The 17695-nt window shown below is 41.9% G+C and overlaps 4 protein-coding genes and 3 pseudogenes across 11 annotated transcripts in view; 1 reads left to right on the top strand and 6 right to left on the bottom strand.

The window, feature by feature from the left end:
• LOC141775507 (protocadherin alpha-C2-like) overlaps positions 1–17695 on the bottom strand; it is a 213456-nt gene that overhangs the window by 100014 nt on the left and 95747 nt on the right. The window lies entirely within an intron of this gene.
• LOC141775515 (fibroblast growth factor 18-like) overlaps positions 1–17695 on the top strand; it is a 305178-nt gene that overhangs the window by 65253 nt on the left and 222230 nt on the right. The window lies entirely within an intron of this gene.
• Positions 564–3392, bottom strand: LOC141775495 (protocadherin alpha-10 pseudogene; annotated as a pseudogene).
• Positions 3656–6596, bottom strand: LOC141775496 (protocadherin alpha-3-like). The gene has a single exon (XM_074648924.1). It carries the CDS (start codon positions 6419–6421, stop codon positions 4028–4030), a length of 2394 nt encoding a protein of 797 aa, XP_074505025.1. The 5' UTR covers positions 6422–6596; the 3' UTR covers positions 3656–4027.
• LOC141774840 (protocadherin alpha-8 pseudogene) lies at positions 7139–10182 on the bottom strand (annotated as a pseudogene).
• On the bottom strand, positions 10502–14333 carry LOC141775509 (protocadherin alpha-8 pseudogene; annotated as a pseudogene).
• LOC141775871 (protocadherin alpha-3-like) lies at positions 13980–16238 on the bottom strand. Its single transcript, XM_074649615.1, has 2 exons — positions 14049–16238; positions 13980–13991 (listed from the first exon to the last, which is right to left on the bottom strand). The coding sequence occupies exons 1-2, from the start codon at positions 16236–16238 to the stop codon at positions 13980–13982; spliced, it is 2202 nt and encodes a 733-aa protein (XP_074505716.1).

The raw sequence follows: 17695 nt of genomic DNA on the forward strand, positions 1-17695 counted from the left end.
AGTGAACTGTTCTTTAGAATACAATATATTTTAGGAATTAACTGAAATTGCAACAAAAACTCTTAAAGCACAGACAGTGAGATATATGATATGGTAAATACAGAAATACACTCTGCAACTTTTTTAACTGAAGGGGGCAAAATGACTGCAAAGATTAAATCAAAAGAATTTAAGAAGATAAATTATGAAGTCTGTAAGCTATTGTCCAACAGCTGTCTCCAAAGATGTGTATTAATGTGTATAAAAACACTGTGCACTTCAACAATGTTTTGTTTTGCACCATATTCTGGGAGTTGCAAGAAAGAGTTCAGCACCACGGATAGCGACTCACAAATCAGAAGCCAAAAATGACTGGAATTTACAAAATATCAACAAATGAACAGCAAGCTACAGTCTAGGGTAACAAACTACAAACTCAATAACCTTGATTATTTCTACTTTATGTCAGTTCCATCTTAATTAAAAAGGAGAGTCTGTGTAAATGCCTTGACGGTTTCCTTTCCGCCACATAGCAAACATAACGTAACTAAAACTGCACCATATTGTAATTAATTTTTTACCTAGAAAGAGTGAAGCAACGAGTACGTAATGTATTTAATCTCTTACCTTGTCTTTGTTGGGTAAAGTCTGAGTTCTGGTAAAAGTGTCTCCTCCGTTAATACTGATCAGTTCACCATCTACAGGTGGATACGGTGCAGGGAAAACCACTACGTCACTCTTCAGTGTGTCTGAGCTGAAACACACGTCATACTGCTGAGTAGATTTGGAGTAAGACCAGCTCCCGTCAGGGTGGGTGGTGATCATTGGGGCGCTGTACCTGCTGAAACTGCCGTCTGTTCTGTGGCATTTGACAGCTATTAAACTGATGAGAGTCAGCAGAAAGACCACTGACACCGACACAATGGCGATCAGCAGATACAGGTTTAAATCAGAGAAGCTCTCCTCCTTTATGGGCACATGTCTGAACGGAGTCTGGATGTCAGCTGTGCTTTCAACCACCACCACATCAATAGACACAGTAGCTGACAGGGAGGGTTCTCCGTTATCAGAAACCAACACCACCAAGGGGTGAGTTTTCAGATCATTGTCACTCATTCTCCTCTTAGTCCTGATTTCTCCGGTGCTGGTTCCGATCCGGAAGAGGTTGTTTCCTTTGGGCTCAGAGAGGTGATAAGAAAGCAGCGCGTTGTATCCAGAGTCTGCGTCTACAGCCCTGATCTTTGCCACAAAGTATCCCGCTTCAGCAGAATAGGGGATGCTCTCACTGTTAACGGAGCCGTGCTCAGAATAGGGCGCCAGAATATTTGGATTATTGTCGTTTTCATCCAGGATTAAAACGTTCACGGTCACATTGCTGCTGAGCGGAGGAACACCAGAGTCTGTGGCCTGAACTTTAAACTGAAACGTGTTTAACTCCTCATAGTTAAAAGACTGCAGGCTGACTATATCCCCAGTCTCTGAGTTGATGTTCACCATTGTAGAGAGTGGTAGTGAGTTACTGTTACTTTTTAAAAATGAATAGCTCACCTGACCATTTTGATCCATGTCAGCATCAATTGCTGAAACTGTTTTTATAACTGCTCCTACTGGACTGTTTTCTTTCACATATACATTGATTATTTTTTCTTTGAATAGAGGTTTATTATCATTCACATCTGAGATGTGTACATTAATAACTCTCGTGCTAGAGAGAGGTGGGCTGCCTTCATCAGTAGCAGTGATGCTGATGTTGTATTGTGATGCACTCTCTCTGTCAAGAGGACCATCCACCACCAATGAATAATAATTCTTATAATTTAACTCTAATTTAAAAGGGACATTGTTGGTTATTTGACAGTCCACCATCCCGTTTTTACCTCGATCTTTATCAGATACTGAAACAAGTGCAATCGCGGTGCCAATTGACGCATCTTCTTTGACTGAATTTAACAGAGATGTGACTGAGATTTCAGGGGCATTGTCATTGACGTCTAAAACTTCAATCAATAATTTAGCATGTGAGGTGAAAGGAGGGTTAGCTCCATCACTGGCTTGTACCTGAATCTCAAAAGCATTATTTTCTTCAAAGTCTATATTCTTTTTATTTGTTACAGTCCCAGTTTTTTCGTCTATAGCAAACAGATCAGTTTGTTTCCCTCTGCCTACTTTACTGAATGAGTATAACACTTGTCCATTTTGACCTGCATCTAAATCAGTAGCATTTAGCGTTATTATCGACGTGCCTATCTTTACATTCTCGTGCACACTGGCTTTGTACAGAGTTTGGCTGAATACAGGAGGATTATCATTACTGTCCAAGACATTAACTATAATTACCATAGTGCCTGATTTAGCAGGAGTTCCTCCATCAATAGCAGTCAGTGTGAGTCGAATCACAGACTGTTTTTCTCTGTCTAAAACTTTCTGAAGCAGTAATTCGGGAGATATGCTCTCTCCTTTATGTGTAGCCAGAGAGAAGTGTTCATTCTGGCTAAGCTTATAGCTATTTACAGTATTTTTACCGACGTCTGCGTCGTCAGCAGAATGCAGAGGAAATTTCGCCCCTGTTGCTGTGTTCTCACCAATGTCGATAACCTGTGACGTGCTGAGAAATGACGGGGAATTATCATTAACGTCTAAAATGATGATTTCAATCCGGTACAGTTTTAAAGGGTTGTTAATAACAGCTTCTACACTGAGGGAGCATTTTGGTTCATCGCCGCAGAGTTCCTCTCGATCTATTCTCTCGTTAACGTACAGGACACCAGTCTTTAGATTTACCTCGAAATATTTCCTCTTTGATCCAGCAACGATCTGAAAATTGCGGGACTCCAAATCCTGGACATTGATGCTCAGATCTTTAGCGATATTTCCGACAACAGTCCCCAGATTCACCTCCTCTGAGACGGAGTAAGAGAGCTGCCCAGACACCGCTTCCCAGTAACAATCCAGCAGCACGAACAAGAGATACATCCACACAGAGCTCGTTCTGCTCCGCAAATTCATTATTCCTTTCATCGAGAAAAGGCATAGACAGATTCGGCAAATAAAGTCACTCAACTCAAGAAATTAAACCGGATGACGAAATACACGAAACGAGTTTTTCCGCATATTTCCTCCACAATAAGAAGATGTTCTGCACCGTCCTCTTTCGCCTTCTCAGTGTCTTTGTTTCAATCGCCTGAGAAACATCATCATCCTCTGAATCCGGGAGGAGCCCCGAATCACGGAAGAGGCAGTCCAAATGTGATGGTCTACAATGTCCCCGTGCGGACAATTGTAAGAACTACATTCAGCATAAAGACATTATATTAGCAGACCCTTATATTCCTAAATTCCCCTTGGATATGTATCCAAGCCATTCCATAACTCCAGGAACAGTCCGCATAACTGCATATGTTATTATAATGATTATTTGGATTTACAAGTTATGCTTCTGTATTTATTAACAATATAGCCTATTTTAGCAAATAGTCAGATATTCAAGTGCGTAAACAACAACAAAAAATGTCTACATTAGTCAGACACAAAACTCTTAAAGAAAAATAATATATATATATATATATAGGACAGGAAACATGATCAAACTAAGGGCAACGAATTTATCTTCATAGCAACCTTGTTGATAAATGATGGAATCTATTATATATTGTAAATTAATCAGTGCCAAGCATATGAATCTACATAAACGTAATTTCTACCAGACAAAGTTGCAAATATCTTGCAATTTCACAATTTGTCCTGGGGTTTAGAAACAATAAACGACCAGAGAAATGTGTTCAGCACCATGGATAGCGACATTCACGTTAAAAACCAACTCTGCAGCTGACTGAGATGATGACAAATCCACCAACACTAACAACAGGCATATTTATATCAACATACTCAATTAATTTTGAGTATTTCTATTTCAACTATCATTTTGTTGTCACCTATAGGTAGCATGGCACAAAACTCTTTGAAAAGCACTAAATAAAACGGAATCGATTCCCACCCATATCTCGACACAAGAGCAGGCTGTAATAACAAACCTAGGTATGTAATGTCATCATGTTCTTACCTTGTCTTTGTTGGGTAAAGTCTGAGTTCTGTTAAAAGTGTCTCCTCCGTTAATACTGATCAGTTCAGCATCTACAGGTGGATACGGTGCGGGGAAAACCATTACGTCACTCTTCAGTGTGTCTGAGCTGAAACACACGTCATACTGCTGAGTAGATTTGGAGTAAGACCAGCTCCCGTCAGGGTGGGTGGTGATCATTGGGGCGCTGTACCTGCTGAAACTGCCGTCTGTCCTGTGGCATTTGACAGCTATTAAACTGATGAAGCTCAGCAGAAAGATCACTGACACCGACACAATGGCGATCAGCAGATACAGGTTTAAATCAGAGAAGCTCTCCTCCTTTATGGGCACATGTCTGAACGGAGTCTGGATGTCAGCTGTGCTTTCAACCACCACCACATCAATAGACACAGTAGCTGACAGGGAAGGTTCTCCGTTATCAGAAACCAACACCACCAAGGGGTGAGTTTTCAGGTCACTGTCACTCATTCTCCTCTTAGTCCTGATTTCTCCGGTGCTGGTTCCGATCCGGAAGAGGTTGTTTCCTTTGGGCTCAGAGAGGTGATAAGAAAGCAGCGCGTTGTATCCAGAGTCTGCGTCTACAGCCCTGATCTTTGCCACAAAGTATCCCGCTTCAGCAGAATAGGGGATGCTCTCACTGTTAACGGAGCCGTGCTCAGAATAGGGCGCCAGAATATTTGGATTATTGTCGTTTTCATCCAGGATTAAAACGTTCACAGTCACGTTGCTGCTGAGCGGAGGAACACCAGAGTCTGTGGCCTGAACTTTAAACTGGAACGTGTTTAACTCCTCGTAGTTAAAAGATTGCAGGCTGACTATATCTCCAGTCTCTGAGTTGATGTTCACCATCGTAGACAGCGGGACTGAGTTAGTGTTACTTTGTAAGAAAGAATAGCTCACCTGACCGTTTTGACTGATATCAGCATCAATTGCAGTCACTGTTTTAATAACTGCTCCTACTGGACTGTTCTCTTTCACATAAACATTAATCAGCGGCTCCGAGAAGCGAGGCGGGTTATCATTGACATCAGAAACATGAACTGTCACTATGTTGGTGCTGGAGAGAGGTGGATTCCCTTCATCTGTTGCTATGATAGTGACATTGTACTCGTCCTGAGTCTCTCTGTCAAGAGGACCATCAACTACTAACGAATAATAGTTTTTGTAATTTGTGTCCAATTTAAATGGAGCATCATTTGCAATCATGACTTTTACTACACCGTTTTTCCCTCCATCTTTGTCCAACACAGAGACAAGTGCTATAGCAGTACCTACTTTAGCATCCTCCTTCACTGTGTTTAGTAGTGACGTCACCGTGATCTCAGGAGCGTTGTCGTTTACGTCCACCACTTCTACCAGCACTTTACAATGAGCAGACATGGGAGTGTGGCCTTTATCACTGGCCTGTGCATGAATCTCAAACGCAGGATTTTCTTCATAGTCGATCTTACCTTTGATCAAAATTGCACCCGTTTTAGAATCAATTTGAAACAAATCTAAAACATGATCCTGACCTTTTCTTCTTAAAGAGTATTCAATTTCACTGTTTAAACCCTCATCTGCGTCTGTTGCATTAAGAATGATCACAGTAGACCCTGTTGGCAAATTTTCAGGAATTTGAATTTTGTATAAAGATCTGCTGAAAACGGGAGGATTGTCGTTATTATCCAAAACGGTGATGATAATTTGTGATGTGCCTGACCTCGGTGGATTTCCTCCATCCAGTGCAGTCAGTGTGAGTTTTATTACGGAGTCATGCTCTCGGTCTAAAGATTTCTGCAGCACTAACTCGGCAGACACGCTATCTCCCCCTTTGTGAATTTCTAAAGAAAAATAATCATTATTACTGAGTTTATATGTATTAACACCGTTCTTTCCAACATCCAAATCCGACGCTTCTATCAGTCCAAATTTCACTCCCGGTAAAGTGCTTTCGGCAATGTTAAGTGATTGCAACTGCTCAGAGAAAACGGGTGCATTGTCATTTATATCTATTATAGTTATCTCTAAACGATAAAGCTTCAGTGGGTCATTGATCACGGCCTCTACATTGACAGTACATTTTGCAGCCTTCGCACAAAGCTCCTCTCTGTCTATTCTTTCATTGACATAAAGAACGCCAGTTTTCACATTTACATCGAAATATTTTCTCTTTGATCCAGCAACGATCTGAAACATACGAGACTCTAAATCATGGACATTTAGACTTAGATCCTTGGCGATATTTCCAACAGAAGTCCCCGGGTTTACCTCCTCTGAGACGGAATACGAGAGCTGTCCACACACCGCTTCCCAGCAATAATTCAGCAGCACGGCCACAAGATATATCCGGAAAAGGCTCGTTCGTCTTGGGAAATACATAGTTACATCCAACCCGAAAAAGACATGAATCCCGGTCCAACCAATCCCGTCAAATCGTCACATTAAAAGTAAAGTACACACTCCAGTTTCTCGCATTTTTATCAGACAGGGGAAAATATGTTTCGCCCTCTTTCTCTCTCACCCTGCGTCTCTGTAACAAAGCCCAGAGAAACATAATCACCACCCCCTGTTTCTGGGAGGAGACTTGTGCGTCCTGAAATAACGTACAGATGTCATGGTCTACAGTGTCCCCATGTGGGGATGTAAAATAACTACATTCAGCCTTTGATAAAAACAATGGAATGACTAACCAACTGTGTGAATTATTTCAAGTAATAATTATGCTTTTCGCCATAATTCTCTCTCATTTTCCTTCTGTCTCTCTATTTGAATTTAAATTGTTTGTATCCATACCAATATAGCGTCACCAGCTAACCGATAGCCCGGCTAGAAAGCTACACAAAGTGAAAACACGAAATACATTTAGAGTAAAACATTCTAACAAACTGAAAATATCAAGGGAGCTTAAAGTGTCGAATGCAAATAAAAACTGCAATATTTCCCTATTTTCTAATAGGAACAAAAGGAAAGTGGATTAAGGTAATGAAGTAAGCTATTTAAATGTCTTCCATTGATATTATGAGATTGGTTTTACATATACCCTAAGTAAATAAGAATAATTTTCATAAAATCCAGATATATGATGGCATTACTCTGTTTCCATCAGACACATTATCCGCGTTGCACTCTCCAGACCCCACACATCACACTGTGGTGCTTATTTCAGAACCATGGACAGCAACATACACTTTGTGTATAGTGTGAGAGGTTTAGGAACTTCAAGTTCTGTCATTACTCTGGCTCAAGTACTGTACTTTTCATCACAAATCGAACGCCAAAAAACTTTCAGACTCGGGAATACATGGATACATATAGCTTTTTTGAACTTGTCTTACCTTGTCTTTGTTGGGTAAAGTCTGAGTTCTGGTAAAAGTGTCTCCTCCGTTAATACTGATCAGTTCACCATCTACAGGTGGATAAGGTGCGGGGAAAACCACTACGTCACTCTTCAGTGTGTCTGAGCTGAAACACACGTCATATTGCTGAGTAGATTTGGAGTAAGACCAGCTCCCGTCAGGGTGGGTGGTGATCATTGGGGCGCTGTACCTGCTGAAACTGCCGTCTGTCCTGTGGCATTTGACAGCTATTAAACTGATGATGGTCAGCAGAAAGATCACTGACACCGACACAATGGCGATCAGCAGATACAGGTTTAAATCAGAGAAGCTCTCCTCCTTTATGGGCACATGTCTGAACTGAGTCTGGATGTCAGCTGTGCTTTCAACCACCACCACATCAATAGACACAGTAGCTGACAGGGAGGGTTCTCCGTTATCAGAAACCAACACCACCAAGGGGTGAGTTTTCAGGTCATTGTCACTCATTCTCCTCTTAGTCCTGATTTCTCCGGTGCTGGTTCCGATTCGGAAGAGGTTGTTTCCTTTGGGTTCAGAGAGGTGATAAGAAAGCAGCGCGTTGTATCCAGAGTCTGCGTCTACAGCCCTGATCTTTGCCACAAAGTATCCCGCTTCAGCAGAATAGGGGATGCTCTCACTGTTAACGGAGCCGTGCTCAGAATAGGGTGCCAGAATATTTGGATTATTGTCGTTTTCATCCAGGATTAAAACGTTCACAGTCACGTTGCTGCTGAGCGGAGGAACACCAGAGTCTGTGGCCTGAACTTTAAACTGAAACGTGTTTAACTCCTCATAGTTAAAAGACTGCAGGCTGACTATATCTCCAGTCTCTGAGTTGATGTTAACCATTGTAGACAGCGGGACTGAGTTAGTGTTAATTTGTAAAAAAGAATAGCTCACCTGACCGTTTTGACTGATATCAGCATCAATTGCAGTCACTGTTTTAATAACTGCTCCTACTGGACTGTTCTCTTTCACATAAACATTAATCAGCGGCTCCGAGAAGCGAGGCGGGTTATCATTGACATCAGAAACATGAACTGTCACTATGTTGGTGCTGGAGAGAGGTGGAGTCCCTTCATCTGTCGCTACGATAGTGACATTGTACTCGTCCTGAGTCTCTCTGTCAAGAGGACCATCAACTACTAACGAATAATAGTTTTTATAATTTGTGTCTAATTTAAACGGGGCATCATTTAGAATGACAGCTTTTACTACACCGTTTTTCCCTCCATCTTTATCCAACACAGAGACGAGTGCTATAGCAGTACCCACTTTAGCATCTTCCTTCACTGTGTTTAGTAGTGACGTCACAGTGATCTCAGGTGCGTTGTCATTCAGGTCCACCACTTCTACCAGCACCTTACAATGAGCAGACATCGGAGAGTGCCCTTTATCACTGGCCTGTGCATGAATCTCAAACGCAGGGTGTTCTTCGTAGTCTATCTGACCTCTGACTATAATTGCACCTGTTTTAGAATCGATTTGAAATAAATCTAAAACATGATCCTGACCTTTTCTTCTTAGAGAGTATTCAATTTCACTGTTTACACCCTCATCTGCGTCTGTTGCATTAAGAATGATCACGGTAGACCCTGTTGGCAGGTTTTCAAATATTTTAACTTTGTATAAAGATCTACTGAAAACGGGAGGATTGTCGTTAATATCCAAAACGTTGATAATAATTTGTGAGGTTCCCGATCTGCCTGGATTTCCTCCATCCAGTGCAGTCAGTGTGAGTTTTATTACGGAGTCATGCTCTCGGTCTAAAGATTTCTGCAGCACTAACTCGGCAGACACGCTATCTCCCCCTTTGTGAATTTCTAAAGAAAAATAATCATTATTACTAAGCTTGTATGTATTAACACCGTTCTTTCCAACATCCAAATCCGACGCTTCTATCAGTCCAAATTTCACTCCCGGTAAAGTACTCTCTGCAATGTTAAGTGACTGCAACTGCTCAGAGAAAACGGGTGCATTGTCATTTATATCTATTATAGTTATCTCTAAACGATAAAGCTTCAGTGGGTCATTGATCACGGCCTCTACATTGACAGTACATTTTGCAGCCTTCGCACAAAGCTCCTCTCTGTCTATTCTTTCATTGACATAAAGAACGCCAGTTTTCACATTTACATCGAAATATTTTCTCTTTGATCCAGCAACGATCTGAAACATACGAGACTCTAAATCATGGACATTTAGACTTAGATCCTTGGCGATATTTCCAACAGAAGTCCCCGGGTTTACCTCCTCTGAGACGGAATACGAGAGCTGTCCACACACCGCTTCCCAGCAATAATTCAGCAGCACGGCCACAAGATATATCCGGAAAAGGCTCGTTCTTCTTGGGAAATACATAATTACATCCAACCCGAAAAAGACATGAATCCCGGTCCAACCAATCCCGTCAAATCATCACATTAAAAGTAAAGTACACACTCCAGTTTCTCGCATTTTTATCAGACAGGGGAAAATATGTTTCGCCCTCTTTCTCTCTCACCCTGCGTCTCTGTAACAAAGCCCAGAGAAACATAATCACCACCCCCTGTTTCTGGGAGGAGTCTTGTGCGTCCTGAAATAACGTACAGATGTCATGGTCTACAGTGTCCCCATGTGGGGATGTAAAATAACTACATTCAGCCTTTGATAAAAACAATGGAATGACTAATCAACTGTGTGAATTATTTCAAGTAATAATTATGCATTTCGCCATAATTCTCTCTCATTTTCCTTCTGTCTCTCTATTTGAATTTAAATTGTTTGTATCCATACCAATATAGCGTCACCAGCTAACCGATAGCCCGGCTAGAAAGCTACACAAAGTGAAAACATGAAATACATTTAGAGTAAAACATTCTAACAAACTGAAAATATCAAGGGAGCTTAAAATGTCGAATGCAAATAAAAACTGCAATATTTCCCTATTTTCTAATAGGAACAAAAGGAAAGTGGATTAAGGTAATGAAGTAAGCTATTTAAATGTCTTCCATTGATATTATGAGATTGGTTTTACATATACCCTAAGTAAATAAGAATAATTTTCATAAAATCCAGATATATGATGGCATTACTCTGTTTCCATCAGATACATTATCCGCGTTGCACTCTCCAGACCCCACACATCACACTGTGGTGCTTATTTCAGAACCATGGACAGCAACATACACTTTGTGTATAGTGTGAGAGGTTTAGGAACTTCAAGTTCTGTCATTACTCTGGCTCAAGTACTGTACTTTTCATCACAAATCGAACGCCAAAAAACTTTCAGACTCGGGAATACATGGATACATATAGCTTTTTTGAACTTGTCTTACCTTGTCTTTGTTGGGTAAAGTCTGAGTTCTGGTAAAAGTGTCTCCTCCGTTAATACTGATCAGTTCACCATCTACAGGTGGATACGGTGTGGGGAAAACCACTACGTCACTCTTCAGTGTGTCTGAGCTGAAACACACGTCATATTGCTGAGTAGATTTGGAGTAAGACCAGCTCCCGTCAGGGTGGGTGGTGATCATTGGGGCGCTGTACCTGCTGAAACTGCCGTCTGTCCTGTGGCATTTGACAGCTATTAAACTGATGAGGCTCAGCAGAAAGATCACCGACACCGACGCAATGGCGATCAGCAGATACAGGTTTAAATCAGAGAAGCTCTCCTCCTTTATGGGCACATGTCTGAACTGAGTCTGGATGTCAGCTGTGCTTTCAACCACCACCACATCAATAGACACAGTAGCTGACAGGGAGGGTTCTCCGTTATCAGAAACCAACACCACCAAGGGGTGAGTTTTCAGGTCATTGTCACTCATCCTCCTCTTAGTCCTGATTTCTCCGGTGCTGGTTCCGATCCGGAAGAGGTTGTTTCCTTTGGGCTCAGAGAGGTGATAAGAAAGCAGCGCGTTGTATCCAGAGTCTGCGTCTACAGCCCTGATCTTTGCCACAAAGTATCCCGCTTCAGCAGAATAGGGGATGCTCTCACTGTTAACGGAGCCGTGCTCAGAATAGGGGGCGAGAATATTTGGATTATTGTCGTTTTCATCCAGGATTAAAACGTTCACAGTCACGTTGCTGCTGAGCGGAGGAACACCAGAGTCTGTGGCCTGAACTTTAAACTGGAACGTGTTTAACTCCTCATAGTTAAAAGACTGCAGGCTGACTATATCTCCAGTCTCTGAGTTGATGTTAACCATTGTAGACAGCGGGACTGAGTTTGTGTTACTTTGTAAGAAAGAATAGGTCACCTGACCGTTTTGATCCATGTCAACATCAACTGCAGTCACTGTTTTAATAACTGCTCCTACTGGACTGTTCTCTTTCACATAAACATTAATCAGCGGCTCCGAGAAGCGAGGCGGGTTATCATTTACATCAGAAACATGAACTGTCACTATGTTGGTGCTGGAGAGAGGTGGAGTCCCTTCATCTGTTGCTACGATAGTGACATTGTACTCGTCCTGAGTCTCTCTGTCAAGAGGACCATCAACTACTAACGAATAATAATTTTTATAATTTGTGTCCAATTTAAAGGGAGCATCATTTAGAATGACAGCTTTTACTACACCGTTTTTCCCTCCATCTTTATCCAGCACAGAGACAAGTGCTATAGCAGTACCTACTTCTGCGTCCTCCTTCACTGTGTTTAGCAGTGACGTCACAGTGATCTCAGGAGCGTTGTCATTCAGGTCCACCACTTCTACCAGCACCTTACAATCTGCAGACATGGGAGGCTGCCCTTTATCGCTGGCCTGTGCATGAATCTCAAACGCAGGATTTTCTTCGTAGTCTATCTGACCTCTGACTATAATTGCACCTGTTTTAGAATCGATTTGAAATAAATCTAAAACATGATCCTGACCTTTACTTCTCAATGAATATTCTATTTCAGCATTTAATCCCTCGTCTATGTCTGTCGCATTCAGAACAATAACAGTTTTGCCTACTGCTAAGTTCTCAGAAATCCGTGCTTTATATAAAGAACTGCTAAAAACTGGAGCATTATCGTTATTGTCTAAAACATTTATAATGATTTGAGACGTTCCTGATTTGGGTGGAATTCCACCGTCGACAGCAGTCACTATAAGTCTCACAGTACTCTGTTTTTCTCTATCTAAAGCTTTCTGAAGCACAAGCTGGGCAGACACACTCTCTCCCCCTTTGTGAACCTCTAAAGAGAAGTAATCATTCGGACTTAGCTTGTATGTACTAACACTATTCTTACCAACATCGAGATCCGACGCCCCTATAAATCCAAATTTCCCTCCCGGCACAGTACTTTCAGCAATGTTAAGAGACTGCAAATCCTCTGGGAAATATGGTGCATTATCATTTATATCGACTATGTTTACCTCCAAACGGTAAAGCTTCAGTGGGTTGTTGATCACGGCCTCTACATTGACAGTACATTTTGTCGCCTTCGCACAAAGCTCCTCGCGGTCGATTCTTTCATTGACATAAAGAAAACCAGTTTTCAGATTTACATCGAAATATTTTCTTTTTGATCCAGCAACGATCTGAAACATACGCGCCTCCAAATCGTGGACGTTAAGGTTTAGATCTTTAGCGAGATTTCCCACAGAAGTCCCCGGGTTTACCTCCTCTGAGACGGAGTAAGACAGCTGCCCAGACACCGCTTCCCAGCAACAATCCAAAAGAACAAGGACTATATAAATCCCAAAAGGGCTCCGTATCCTCCGCGTCGACATATTTTGATCCAGCGTGAACAGAGCATGTGGATTCTAGTCTCCAAAATCCCCTTTTATAACTCCGAATGAAAGCTAAGTGCCACAATCCAGCTTCCTTGCTTGCTTATGATGAAATGATGGCAACACGATCCATTCTTTCACTGCGTCTCTTTGTAACAAAGCCCCGAGAAACATCATCATCCTCTGAACCTGGGAGGAGCCTGACGCAACCAAGATGAACATCAAAATGTGATGGTCTACAATGTCCCCGTGTGGTCGTTTGAAATAACTACATTCACCACTAAAAACAGATTAATCACCTACAGTCTTCTGAACTCTCAAGTAAACATACAGCTAATAAGTCACAAATAAAAGAAAAACACCAAGAAAAACTGTTCAATTCCCTTATTTACTTATTCACAGATTCGTTTGTACAAAAGTAGGATCAATGTAAAAATAATGCAAACCAACAACCCTGCCTTTCTCTGTTTCTTTTCAAATCTATAAATGAAGGTAATCAAATTATTCAGAGATACATCTTATTTAAATGAGGTGGAATCTGGTATACATCACTTACCAATAAATATAAATAATTGAAATAAAAATCCAGCAAATATGTTGGGTAGTACCAGGAAAACGTACAGTATATGCACTATTAGGAGTAGATGTAATTTCAGTTTTGCACACAACACGTTGTGGCGCTTGTTTCAGCACCATGGACAACGACATACACATACTGCAGTGCTCTCGGAAGAATGAATGAGAGACATAGGTGAACTTTAAAATTGTCATTACTTTGGCCCATATACCGATACAAACTTACAAACACAAAGAGGAAAGATATCAAGAAGTAATTGCCTTCATACATAAGTAAAAGCGGAACACGAGGAGACCAACATGGTGTCAGCCGCAGCCCTGGAGAGTAAAGTAGCACATCGAATGAAACACGTTGAGTTTTCATAGTTTTCTTACCTTGTCTGTGTTGGGTAAAGTCTGAGTTCTGGTAAAAGTGTCTCCTCCGTTAATACTGATCAGTTCACCATCTACAGGTGGATACGGTGCGGGGAAAACCACTACGTCACTCTTCAGTGTGTCTGAGCTGAAACACACGTCATACTGCTGAGTAGATTTGGAGTAAGACCAGCTCCCGTCAGGGTGGGTGGTGATCATTGGGGCGCTGTACCTGCTGAAACTGCCGTCTGTCCTGTGGCATTTGACAGCTATTAAACTGATGAGGCTCAGCAGAAAGATCACTGACACCGACACAATGGCGATCAGCAGATACAGGTGTAAATCAGAGAAGCTCTCCTCCTTCATGGGCACATGTCTGAACGGAGTCTGGATGTCAGCTGTGCTTTCAACCACCACCACATCAATAGACACAGTAGCTGACAGAGTGGGTTCTCCGTTATCAGAAACCAACACCACCAAGGGGTGAGTTTTCAGGTCATTGTCACTCATTCTCCTCTTAGTCCTGATTTCTCCGGTGCTGGTTCCGATCCGGAAGAGGTTGTTTCCTTTGGGCTCAGAGAGGTGATAAGAAAGCAGCGCGTTGTATCCAGAGTCAGCGTCTACAGCCCTGATCTTTGCCACAAAGCATCCCGCTTCAGCAGAATAGGGGATGCTCTCACTGTTAACGGAGCCGTGCTCAGAATAGGGCGCCAGAATATTTGGATTATTGTCGTTTTCATCCAGGATTAAAACGTTCACAGTCACGTTGCTGCTGAGCGGAGGAACACCAGAGTCTGTGGCCTGAACTTTAAACTGAAACGAGTTTAACTCCTCGTAGTTAAAAGACACCAGGCTGTGTATATCTCCAGTCTCTGAGTTGATGTTCAACATTGATGAGGGGTTACTGCTACTTCGTAACAATGAATATATCACCTGGCTATTCTGATCAACGTCAGCATCTGTTGCAGTAACTCTTTTAATACATGCTCCCGGTGGATTGTTCTCCTTCAGGTAGATATTAATTAGGGGCTCTGGGAACAGAGGTGGATTATCATTGACATCAGAAATGTGTATAGAAAGCACACTGGTGCTGGAGAGTGACGGGGTTCCTCTATCAGTGGCCACTATGGTGACGTTGTAGTTAGAAACACTCTCTCTGTCCAGAGATCCGTCAACTAACAAAGAATAATAATTTTTATAGTTTGTTTCCAGTTTGAGTGGAATCTTATTTTGAATTTGAATTTTCACATCACCGTTTTCCCCACCATCCTTATCGAGCACCGACACCAGAGCAACCACGGTGCCTACATCAGCGTCCTCTTTCACTGTGGTGTGTAGTGACGTCACAGTGATCTCAGGAGCGTTGTCATTCACGTCCACCACTTCTACCAGCACTTTACAATGAGCAGACATCGGAGGTTGCCCTTTATCACTGGCCTCTACGCGTATCTCAAACGCCTTTTTGTCTTCAAAGTCTATATTTCCTTTCACCTTAATGACACCTGTTTGACTTTCAATTTCAAAGATATCAAGTACGTGATCTTGATCTTTGCTTCTCAGTGAATACACAATCTCACCGTTCAGGCCCTCGTCTGCATCGGTGGCGTTCACAGCGATTACTATTGTGCCCAGTGGCGTGTTTTCTGGTATTTTAGTCTTATACAACGTTTCGCTGAATATCGGAAGGTTATCGTTATTGTCTAAAACATGAATAACGAGCTGTGAGGTGCCTGATTTCGGAGGATTCCCTCCATCTACAGCCGTCAGCGTCATGGTGATGACAGGCTGCGTCTCTCGGTCTAAAGCTTTCTGCAGCACCAACTCAGCAGACACGCTGTCGCCTACTCTGTTCACTGCCAAAGAGAAATGCGCATTTTGGCTCAATTTGTAAGTACTGACTCCGTTTCTCCCCACATCTGCATCAGTTGCTTCAGATAAAGCGAATTTCACTCCTGGTAATGTACTCTCTGGGATGTACAGATTTTGTAAATTGGTCGTAAACAATGGGGCGTTGTCGTTTACATCTAAAATGTCTACGTCAAAACGGTAAAGCTTTAAAGGGTTATTGATGACGGCTTCTACACTCACTGAGCATTTAAGTTCCTCCGCGCAGAGCTCCTCTCTGTCTATCCTCTCACTGACATACAGGACACCAGTCTTCAGATTTACCTCGAAGAATTTCCTCTTTGAGCCGGTAACAATTTGAAACATGCGTGATTCCAAGTCTTGTGAATTAAGGTTGAGGTCTTTAGCGATGTTTCCAACAGGAGTCCCCGGGTTTACCTCCTCTGAGACGGAATAGGAGAGCTGCCCAGACACCGTTTCCCAGTGACAATCCAACAGAAAGAGCCATAGATATATCCCCAAATAGCTCCATCTACAATGCGAAGGCATGTTTCTGTCCAATATGAACACAGCATGAGTATGACTTCCAGTCAGGGGCAAATATTGCAGGCAGTGTGGAAGATTCAACCGAGGTGAATCTGTTTGTTTCAACCGTCTTCCCTCTATAACAAAGACTGAAGAAATGTCCCAGTCGCCTGAAAACGGGAGTGGCCTAGTTGACTCAGAGAGTAGTGCTGTCTCGGATGGATCAACAGCGACGCTACGTGGTGAAATAGACAACATGCATGAGAGCAGTGGAAATGTAGGCCTAATGCTGCCTCCTCTTAAGCAGCCATTACAGTCACGCCATAACATATTGATATACTTATATGTGCTGCTGAAAAGCCCCACATTTCACATTTCAGCACCATGGACAGCACATCAGAGCATGTAATAGAAAGCCTGTTCACACAGCAGCTCCTTCTACCTCCTTCCACTTATCTACCCCATTTATTTGATTTAGGCTGTCATTTGCATCATTTTGGAGTTTATGTCAGGAAATGTTTTCACTTTGGTAAAATGACGACATTGGGTTTCCATGGCTACCAAAAAACAAACATCCAGCCATTTATGTGGGTGTCCTGCTTTGGAGGAAACTTCTGAATTGAACAATGGTTCTTTATAATAAATTGTCAGCCAATCTTTGCTTAAATAATTAAGACATTCATCTTCCATTTGTCTTTTTTTGTTATGTCAAATTACCACATATTTGTTTAAATAATGATTTCAGTCTTAACAAACTGCAATAGAAGGCTGAAAACTGGCCAAAAATGCGAAATAGTAGAAATACATCTTGCCACTGCATCCGCATCACTCCCTTCTCCTTTCCTCTTTTTTTTTCTTTGTAATAAATAAATTTAATTGGACCCTATTGTTCTGCTGCACGCACCTCCGTGTGCTGTGGTGTATTTCGGTGTATTTTAGCATTTCTCCACATTTCCACAGAGACAGTAGTCATGAGCTTATGAACATTCCCTCGTTTGTAATCCCAGGATTAAACCCTGGGTTCAGAAACTCCTGTCCTATTTCCTTTCTGTAGGAAACATGATTTGATTTGAAAATATTAATAACCATCACACACTGAGCCGCAGTCATCCGTTAACCCCAAAATGCAATAATAATAATAATAATAATAATAATAGCTCACAAAGGATGCTCCGTGTGCTCAATTTTCTTAATGTATGGCAATGGAAAATGTGATGTATACAATGACACAGAGTCAAATGCACATGTAGGTTATTTACATACATGCAAGCACACACACACACAAACACCACCTGGCA

Source organism: Sebastes fasciatus, chromosome 10 (assembly GCF_043250625.1).
Source record: "Sebastes fasciatus isolate fSebFas1 chromosome 10, fSebFas1.pri, whole genome shotgun sequence".
Lineage (NCBI taxonomy): Eukaryota > Metazoa > Chordata > Actinopteri > Perciformes > Sebastidae > Sebastes > Sebastes fasciatus.

Excerpts from the sequence above, each read along its gene's own strand:
- LOC141775496 (XM_074648924.1), bottom strand. The coding sequence starts at position 6,421 with ATGTATTTCCCAAGACGAACGAGCCTTTTCCGGATATATCTTGTGGCC.
- LOC141775871 (XM_074649615.1), bottom strand. The coding sequence starts at position 16,238 with ATGTTTCAAATTGTTACCGGCTCAAAGAGGAAATTCTTCGAGGTAAAT.